Source organism: Cebidichthys violaceus, unplaced genomic scaffold (assembly GCF_023349555.1).
Source record: "Cebidichthys violaceus isolate CVI_PGR_0920_01 unplaced genomic scaffold, fCebVio1.0.p SCAF_57, whole genome shotgun sequence".
In the NCBI taxonomy this organism is placed as follows: Eukaryota; Metazoa; Chordata; class Actinopteri; order Perciformes; family Stichaeidae; genus Cebidichthys; species Cebidichthys violaceus.
In genome coordinates this window covers 450,001-460,003 of record NW_027176783.1, presented here as the reverse complement: position 1 = coordinate 460,003, position 10,003 = coordinate 450,001, and the positions used below count along the sequence as shown (strand labels likewise).

The 10,003-nt window shown below is 40.4% G+C and overlaps 1 protein-coding gene across 1 annotated transcript in view; it reads right to left on the bottom strand.

The window, feature by feature from the left end:
* Nucleotides 1–1,226: 1,226 nt before the first annotated feature.
* The window catches only part of elk1 (ETS transcription factor ELK1), a 15,876-nt gene continuing 7,099 nt past the window's right edge, over nt 1,227–10,003 (bottom strand). The window contains exons 4-11 of the mRNA XM_068732112.1: nt 8,408–8,575; nt 8,053–8,199; nt 7,619–7,948; nt 7,420–7,534; nt 6,440–6,579; nt 6,272–6,355; nt 6,029–6,130; nt 1,227–5,383 (exon numbers count right to left, since the gene is read on the bottom strand). Of these exons, the coding sequence (XP_068588213.1) occupies nt 5,285–5,383; nt 6,029–6,130; nt 6,272–6,355; nt 6,440–6,579; nt 7,420–7,534; nt 7,619–7,948; nt 8,053–8,199; nt 8,408–8,575 (1,185 nt within the window). The 3' untranslated portion in view covers nt 1,227–5,284. The remainder of the gene's footprint in view (nt 5,384–6,028; nt 6,131–6,271; nt 6,356–6,439; nt 6,580–7,419; nt 7,535–7,618; nt 7,949–8,052; nt 8,200–8,407; nt 8,576–10,003) is intronic.

Genomic DNA, 10,003 nt, shown 5'->3' with positions numbered 1-10,003 from the left:
AAAAGATGTGCTGTGCTGGTCGCAGTCAACTGTCTATGGAATCCAACAGATTTACACATTTGTCTCAAAGAGCCGCAGAGCGACATGAACTCCAACCAGCTGCTCCATTAGACTCCATGTTAAATCTGACCACTAAGTTCTCAAAGAAAGCAGACAGTACCAGTTTTGTATATTGCTCTGGAGCTCACATTTTTAACACCACAAACATAAAAACTGCATCGACGCGTTCGGCAGAGTCTTATCTCTGTCATGGTCCACTTATGTTGTTGACCGGACTCATGGTTTTGGTATAAAGGGCAGAGGTTTGACAGGTAGTTTTGTTGATTTCTTAAATGAGCTTCATGTTAATAAATGTTAAGATCAAGTCTTTCTATCACAAATACAGAAATGTAATTCCAAAGGTTTATATCTCAACTACAGAAATGACGGGAGCCATTTGTGGACTGTCCATCACAAATACAACATTCAATCCAAGAGTATAAATCTAAAATGTAGAAAAGAGAGAAGCGATATCTCAATTGACTTCAATGATACTACTGGCAATATTGACGTGTGTATATTGTGACGTCTTCGGGCAGTAGAAGCCACACTGTCAAAATGTCTTGCGAAATGTTCTAGTTTATTGTTAGTCTACTAAGAGATTAATAGATTAACTGATTAATTGACTGATTAATTGATAAATAGTTTCAGATGTACTTGTACAAACTCTTGGAGTTTATTTTGATACTTAACATCAGATTCTATAAACTCGTATGAAATAGAACGCGTTACGACTTTCAGCTCATTTAACAGAGAACGTTAACGACATCTTTAAAGCACCTGAACACACCGCGGCTATGTTGAGAGCCGAGTGGAGGCAATCAAGTGTGTGTGTGTGTGTGTGTGCGTGTATATAGTAGATTTATGTGTGTATATATATATATATATATATATATATATATATGTGTGTATATATTAGTGTGTATATAGTATATTGGTGTGTATATATTAGTGTGTGTATATAGTATATTAGTGTGTATATATTAGTGTGTGTATATAGTATATTAGTATGTGTATATAGTATATTAGTGTGTTTATAGTATATTATTGTGTATATAGTATATTAGTGTGTTTATAGTATATTATTGTGTATATAGTATATTAGTGTGTATATATTATTGTGTATATAGTATATTAGTGTGTATATATTAGTGTGTGTTGGATGAATCATCTTCTCAAACACTGAATTCATGTCCATAAAAAATATCTTTTAATATTTCCAGTAAATGACACGTGGAACACGTAGAACTCTGTCTCAGAAAAATAAAAGCAAGCCCCACCCCTTTACATCAATAAACCCCGCGGCCAATCACAGCCGAGGAGGGGCGGGGCCAAGCAGGCTCTGACAGCAACGATAGGCCATAGAAACAAGACGTCATTAAGACAGAATATTAAAGATTATATCTAGATTTAATGTACAGAAACATAGAAAAAGAGTAAGAAGATATAGCTCTTATCAGGACCTCATCCTGCTGCAAAGGATCATGGGACATAAATACAGCACATGGCCAGAAGTATGCGGTCAATAAACGATCAATAAGTTCTGTATGAAGCTACAATCAGTCCGTTTCCTGTTTACACTCAAATCTGTAGAAACAAAGGTATTAATCTGAAACAGAATAATACCTTTGTTTAATAATAAACGTAAACATGTTAAACAGCGTATTAAAGTGTCTACATACTTATGGCCGTGTGAGGCCACTGTTTGATCAGCTGATCTAATAATGAAACGTTCAACAAGAAAATAATGTGTCATTTTAACACAGTACTACTACACTGTGGTATTAGTACTTTTACTGCAGTAACACAGTACTTCTACACTGTGGTATTAGTGCTTTTACTGCAGTAACACAGTACTACTACTTTCATGTTTCTCTGATAGAAAGCGTTTTGTTAAAATGAAGTTTATATTTTAAAGTGACACATCATTTTGTTACAGTGTATTTCCATTTAATGTGTTAAACACTACCCAGAATGCAACGCTGTCCTGATCAATATAAAAACATTCTTGATGTTGTGCTGGTGAAAGAAATAATCTGAATAATAAACACAAACGACGTGTGAAGTGAAGCCACGCTCGTTGCTTTTTCTTGTAAATTCACGACTTTAGTCTCGTCCTCTGAACGTCACGCCGTCGTAGAAACGTTACGACGTCCAAAGTTCATCTCTTCTCTATAAATGGCTTATTTTTCTTCTTCTTCTTCGTCTCTAAACTCTTTAAGGCTTCGTCTCAATAAAAACACGCTTCTCTGGTAGAAAAATAGAGTCATGCTGTAAAAGGAGAGAACAGTCGAACACGACGGCGCTGCGTTCACGGCACTGCCGAGGCTGGGAAATCTCACCGCCAGGAACTGATCTGAGGCTGAACGTCGTCTTTATAATATTAAAGTCTCGGACTTAATGTTTAATGTCTGGTTGTGATCTGGTTCCAGGCTGATTAAAGACCTGATCCAGTGAGCTGAAACCTCTTTCAATGAGACATCCAGCACACACTCAATGAAATAATATTAATTATTATATAATAATAAATATAAAACGCTTTTATTGACACTGAAACAGGAAGCTGTTCCTGTTTAAATCAAAGCTTCCAGCTGATTTATTCTCTTCTGTTGCTCAGAGGATCTTTGTCTCTTTGAACAGAGTTTAGTTAAAACATCTAGTAAACTACAGAACATGTTTATTCAGACATTCAGAGTTAACGAGTTGAAGCTCGTTAACAGCAGCTTCTTTCAAATGTTAACGTTCATTTTTACTCGTTAAAAACTGATAATCAGCTTCACTCAGTTCCTGCTGGTCTGTGTGTGTGTGTGTGTGTGTGTGTGTGTGTGTGTGTGTGTGTGTGTGTGTGTGTGTGTGTCAGCAGCCTCGCGGTCACACACAGAAGCGTAGCAACACGTTAACAGCGTCATCACGAGGAGGAGCTTCAGATGCTCCGCAGCAGCAACAACAGCAACAGCAACAACAACAACAACCTGCAGGTGAGCAACAACAGTCGGGTCAGGTTACCGTGGCAACCACAGAGCTCAGCTAGCATCATAAACAACAACCACAACAGTCTTCAGAAGAGTCAGCTTCAGTCTGAACACAGAAACTTTGTGTTTGGTAGAAAAGCTGCAGCTGATGTTTCGTTTACTCAGACGATGACGTTTAAAAACTAAAAAGTCACGTCGACAAGCTCCACCTACTTGTTGCTCCTCGATCTTTCGACCTGAAGGAGACCACCACATCTGGTGGTCTTCTTCAGAGCAGAAGAATGTTTCTAATGTTTCTCTTACAATCTACTCAACTTAAAGGAGCAGAGTGTTGAGTTAGTGCCCTCTAGTGGTGAACCCAGTGAGGACGTCTTCAGGTCTTTAGATCGTCTTCAGGTCATCTTTAGGTCTCTAAGTCTCCATGTCGTCTTTAGCTCTCCAGGTCTTTAAGTCTCCAGGTCTCCAGGTCTTTAGGTGTCTTGGTCGTCTTTAGGTCTCTAGGTCTCCAGGTCTCCAGGTCTTTAAGTCTCCAGGTCTTTAGGTGTCTAGGTCGTCTTTAGGTCTCTAGGTCTCTAGGTCTCCAAGTCTTCAGGTCTCTAGGTCTCCAGGTCTCTAGGTGTCTAGGTCGTCTTTAGCTCTCCAGGTTTTTAAGTCTCCAGGTCTCTAGGTCTTTAGGTGTCTAGGTCGTCTTTAGGTCTCTAGGTCTCCAGGTCTTTGAGTCTTCAGGTCTCTAGGTCTCCAGGTGTCTAGGTTGTCTTTAGGTATCTAGGTCTTTAGCTCTCCAGGTCTTTAAGTCTCTACGTCTCCAGGTCTTTAAGTCTCCAGGTCTTTAGTCTCCAGGTCTCCAAGTCTCCAGGTCTTTAGTCTCCAGGTCTCTAAGTCTCCAGGTCTTTAAGTCTCCAGGTCTTTAAGTCTCCAGGTCTTTAAGTCTCCAGGTCTTTAGGTCTCCAGGTCTTTAAGTCTCCAGGTCTTTAGGTCTCCAGATCTTTAAGTCTCCAGGTCTTTAAGTCTCCAGGTCTTTAGGTCTCCAGGTCTTTAGGTCTTTAAGTCTCCAGGTCTTTAGGTCTCCAGGTCTTTAAGTCTCCAGGTCTTTAGGTCTCCAGGTCTTTAGGTCTCCAGGTCTTTAAGTCTCCAGGTCTTTAGGTCTCCAGGTCTTTAAGTCTCCAGGTCTTTAAGTCTCCAGGTCTTTAGGTCTCCAGGTCTTTAAGTCTCCAGGTCTTTAGGTCTCCAGGTCTTTAGGTCTCCAGGTCTTTAAGTCTCCAGGTCTTTAGGTCTCCAGGTCTTTAAGTCTCCAGGTCTTTAGGTCTCCACGTCTTTAGGTCTCCAGGTCTTTAGGTCTCCAGGTCTTTAGGTCTTTAAGTCTCCAGGTCTTTAGGTCTCCAGGTCTTTAAGTCTCCAGGTCTTTAGGTCTCCAGGTCTTTAGGTCTCCAGGTCTTTAGGTCGCTCCGTCTGAGTCCCAGATGGAATGTGAATCAGGGTTCTCATGAAAACTTGAGGCCACATCACCGCAGAGGAACGAGGAAACAAGTCTGAGGCGTTCAAGAACAACCAGAGAGGTCTGTAGTTAAAGTGAGTCAGTCATTGATCGATGAAACATCCTCGAAAGATCCAGGAATGTGAGAAAACCTCTTTTAGAAAATATACAATCTGTCACACAGAATCACTCCTCTGTGATTGGTCGGTTCAAAAATGATGCTGAGGACTTCAGTCCAATAACAGGCCATGCATAACAGGAGAAAGGCGTGGCCTTTAAAAAAAAAGCGGCCAATGAGAGCGAAGCTAAAAAAAACCTTTTAAACTGGCCTACAAGTCATCAGGTGACCAATCAGGAGCCACGATGACAGTAGTAAATAAATAACCACGTCTTTATAAAACACACCCTAAAAGAAGTTCCCTCATGAATATTCATGAGGCTTCAGGTCCTGATAATCCTGATCAGGAAACGCGTCTCACTGATCAACAATAGAAACATCCGTTAAAAAACAGTCCGTCGGAGGTTTCAGCGTCCGCAGGAGAAGAATCCGTCCCCCTCGTCTGTCTTCTGTCCACTTCTCAAGATGCATTCAAGTTCGAGGAGAAGTGTCCCGTTTTCCCACGATTCTCTGGTCCCTCAGCATCTCCATCGTCCACCAGTCAAAGGTCCCCGTAAACCACCAAAAACAACGTGGTTTAAGTGGACACGTTCAGAGTCGGTCCAGATCCAGGGGGGTTTGGGCGGCTGAGTCTGGGTCGGTGCCCAGTGAGGAGCTGTGTGATGCAGGGCGGGGGGGGGCTCAGGGTTTCTGGGGGCCGGGGGACAGAACCACGGGGGTGGAGAGACCGTCGACACTCAGAGCCGGGATGTGGATCTGATTACTGCCGTTGGTGGGAAACTAAAAAGACATGAACACATGAACACATAACTCTGCTGATAACAGCTTCATCAACATTTACTGATGTTCCCTGAACACAACACAACTGATGTTTCTGGAGATTTAACCGTGTTTCTCTCTGTGGTCTTTATTTTCAAAATAAAAGCCCTGCTCCTCTATGAAACAGAACCATGATGACCGGAAGCAGAGAACTAGAACAAGTGTTTAGAGAACAACAGTCATGATGACATCACTCCTTAAAGAGAAGTGTTACAATGTTGATAAAACTGAGTCTCTACATCAGAGGTCTTCAACAGGGGGTCCGCGACACCTAGGGGGTCCGTGGAGGTACTGCAGGGGGTCCGCGAAATTTTTGGTTGATTAGACAATTTTTTTATTTTAATTTTTTTCCAAACATGAATCTGTCCATTATTGTAATAGTTCAGCATTGTATGCAAGATAACAGGTGTGTTTATGCATATCAGTGGCACTAATAGACCATCACTCATTTTAGTTTCCACATTTATGTTTACAATAAAAACGTCAGTTTGAATATCTTGTATGCATGATTATCATACAGTGTGTTTATGAATGTCAGTGTCACGACCACCTACTCACTGTACCTTTAAAATAAAAACAAAAGCTGCTGTGGGCTCCGTCTCTTACCTGGAAGGAGAGTTTGGCTGGTGAGCGAGGAGCGATGGGGCTCAAGGTGCTCCAGAAGTGGATCGTTGAGGGAAGAGGAGTCGGAGTCAGGAGGACCGGAGTCTGGAACACACACACACACAATGAGTCATTGGAACACACACACACACACACACACACACACACACACACAGACACAGACACACACACACACACACACACACACACACACACACACACACACACACACACACACACACACACCAGAGCGTGGGAGGTGATGACGGTCGGGGTCAGGGTGTTGGTTGCTGATCCAGGAGCCAGGAGACTGTTAACAGCTGCATTCACCTGCAGAGGAAACAGGAAGTGATGTCACACCTGTTACATCTCAGTCTTCATCAACCCTTCAACAGAACGTGGTCGAGAGCAGACCTTATCCAGGGAGAGGCCGGGGGGGAGGGAGGGGGAGGAGGGCAGCTCCAGGCCTCGAGGCTTCTTCGGTTTGGGAGGAACGACGTCTGAGGTCACAGGAGGAGACACCGCTGAGGAGGTCACCAGGGGGGCGGAGGGATCTAAACATCAATAAACGTTAATAAACCTCAACAAACAGTTAATAAATGTGAATAATCAGTGAAATGATTAATAAACATTAATAATCAGTTAAATGATTAATAAACAGTTAATAATCAGTTAATAAACGTAAATAATCAGTTAAATGATTAATCCACGTTAATAATCAGTTAATAAACGTTAATAATCAATTAAATTATTAATAATCAGTTAATAAACGTTAATAATCAGTTAATAAACGTTAATAATCAGTTAAATGATTAATAAACAGTTAATACACGTTAATAATCAGTTAATAAACATTAATAATCAATTAAATGATTAATAATCAGTTAATAAACGTTAATAATCAGTTAAATGATTAATAAAGTTAATAAATGTTAATAATCAGTTAAATGATTAATAAACAGTTAATAAATGTTAATAATCAGTTAAATTATTAATAAACAGTTAATAAACGTTAATAATCAAGTAGTACACGTTAATAATCAGTTAATAAATGTTAATAATCAGTTAAATGATTAATACAGTTAATAAACGTTAATAATCAGTTAAATGATTAATTAACAGTTAATAAACGTTAATAATCAGTTAATAAACGTTAATAATCAGTTAAATGATTAATACAGTTAATAAACGTTAATAATCAGTTAAATGATTAATACAGTTAATAAACGTTAATAATCAGTTAAATGATTAATAAACAGTTAATAAACGTTAATAATCAGTTAAGAATAATTTTATAAACCTCTCTTTTCTTAAACGTAAATATAAAAAAACGTCTGACTGAAACAATCTAAAAATGGCCGCCACATCCTGCAGGAGCTGCTCAGTAAAAACACCTGTGGGCGTGTCCTCCTCCCGCTGACCTCCGGCCTCGGGCTCTGTGCAGGGAGGGGGGGGGCTCTCCACGATGGTGAGGGGGGGCTCTGGTTCTTCACAAATCAGCTGAGGAACCTGGAGGAGGAGCAGAGACCTCATGAGTCATCGGTCAGAAACCACCACTCAGCACAAACCTGGACTCTCTCTCCTCCCTTTCACCTCCACCCGTCTCTCCTCCAGAGACACCATCTCCAGCAGCTCCTCCTCCGACAGCAAGTTCTCCTCCTTGATGACGATGGGGGGGGGAGGAGCAGCCGTCACGGCCGCTGCCTGCTGCTGGTTGGGAGGAGGGTTGATGATGACGAAGACAGACGGGTGGTGAGTCGGGTGAGGAGTGTTGTGGAGGTGAGGGGGGTTGGTGACCCCCCCACAGTCATCCATCAACATGTGGGGGGGATGCACTGGAGGGAGGGGGAGGAGGGAGGGGGGGTCCCCCACTCTGGTGAGATAGATCTGAGGAGGCTCGCTCAGAGGAGGAGCAAGAGGATTCTGGGAGAGAAGGAGAAACAGGAGGACCAGTTTAACACCAGCTTGGAACTGGGTGACCAAGAACGAGGGGGGGGGGGGGGGGGAGGGGGGGGGCTCACACTGACCTGTGATTGGCTGGTTGTGATGGCTGGTAGCTGGGGGCAGGGAGCCGGAGTCACACAGGGAGACGGGTGAGTCACGATCACCTGGAGGGAGGAGTCAACAGGTCCTCCTAATGAGGAGGAGGGAATCGACTCTGCTAGGACACACACCTGAGGAGGGAGGGAGGGAGAAGAGAGGAGGAGGAGGAAGAGGAGGAGGAGGAGGAGGAGAGGATGTTTTGTCAATGTTAAAAAGAATAATAAAGTTTGCTAACTTGGATCAGACTCCGGTTCCTTATATTACCGATCCATAATCGATACGTTCTGATCCATAATCAATCCGTTCATCCTGCCTTAAACACGCCCACCGTCCTCTCACCTCTCTGCGATCGGCCTTGGAGGTGGAGTCCTGCTGCAGCAGCAGCTCCGTTTTGATTGGCCGCGGGTTGGGCGAGGTCTGCAGCGATTGGATGGTGAAGGTGGAGTAGAGGCCGGACTTCATGTAGTCGTTACGGGAGCTTTTCTGAGAGCCGCTGGGTGACGAGCGCTGGATCAATACAGAAATCAATCAATAAGTGGTATTGATATTAAATAGTGTGTTCTTCTCTTTAATAAGTGGTATTGATATTGTTTAAATAGTGTGTTCTTCTCTTTAATAAGTGGTATTGATATTGTTTAAATAGTGTGTTCTTCTCTTTAATAAGTGGTATTGATATTGTTTAAATAGTGCGTTCTTCTCTTTAATAAGTGGTATTTATATTGTTTAAATAGTGTGTTCTTCTCTTGAATAAGTGGTATTGATATTGTTTAAATAGTGCGTTCTTCTCTTTAATAAGTGGTATTGATATTGTTTAAATAGTGCGTTCTTCTCTTGAATAAGTGGTATTGATATTGTTTAAATAGTGCGTTCTTCTCTTGAATAAGTGGTATTGATATTGTTTAAATAGTGCGTTCTTCTCTTGAATAAGTGGTATTGATATTGTTTAAATAGTGCGTTCTTCTCTTGAATAAGTGGTATTGATATTGTTTAAATAGTGCGTTCTTCTCTTTAATAAGTGGTATTGATATTGTTTAAATAGTGCGTTCTTCTCTTTAATAAGTGGTATTGATATTGTTTAAATAGTGCGTTCTTCTCTTTAATAAGTGGTATTGATATTGTTTAAATAGTGCGTTCTTCTCTTGAATAAGTGGTATTGATATTGTTTAAATAGTGCGTTCTTCTCTTTAATAAGTGGTATTGATATTGTTTAAATAGTGCGTTCTTCTCTTTAATAAGTGGTATTGATATTGTTTAAATAGTGCGTTCTTCTCTTTAATAAGTGGTATTGATATTGTTTAAATAGTGCGTTCTTCTCTTGAATAAGTGGTATTGATATTGTTTAAATAGTGCGTTCTTCTCTTGAATAAGTGGTATTGATATTGTTTAAATAGTGCGTTCTTCTCTTGAATAAGTGGTATTTATATTGTTTAAATAGTGCGTTCTTCTCTTGAATAAGTGGTATTGATATTGTTTAAATAGTGCGTTCTTCTCTTTAATAAGTGGTATTGATATTGTTTAAATAGTGCGTTCTTCTCTTTAATAAGTGGTATTGATATTGTTTAAATAGTGCGTTCTTCTCTTTAATAAGTGGTATTGATATTGTTTAAATAGTGCGTTCTTCTCTTTAATAAGTGGTATTGATATTGTTTAAATAGTGCGTTCTTCTCTTTAATAAGTGGTATTGATATTGTTTAAATAGTGCGTTCTTCTCTTTAATAAGTGGTATTGATATTGTTTAAATAGTGTGTTCTTCTCTTTAATAAGTGGTATTGATATTGTTTAAATAGTGCGTTCTTCTCTTGAATAAGTGGTATTGATATTGTTTAAATAGTGCGTTCTTCTCTTGAATAAGTGGTATTGATATTGTTTAAATAGTGCGTTCTTCTCTTGAATAAGTGGTATTGATATTGTTTAAATAGTGTGTTCTTATCTTTA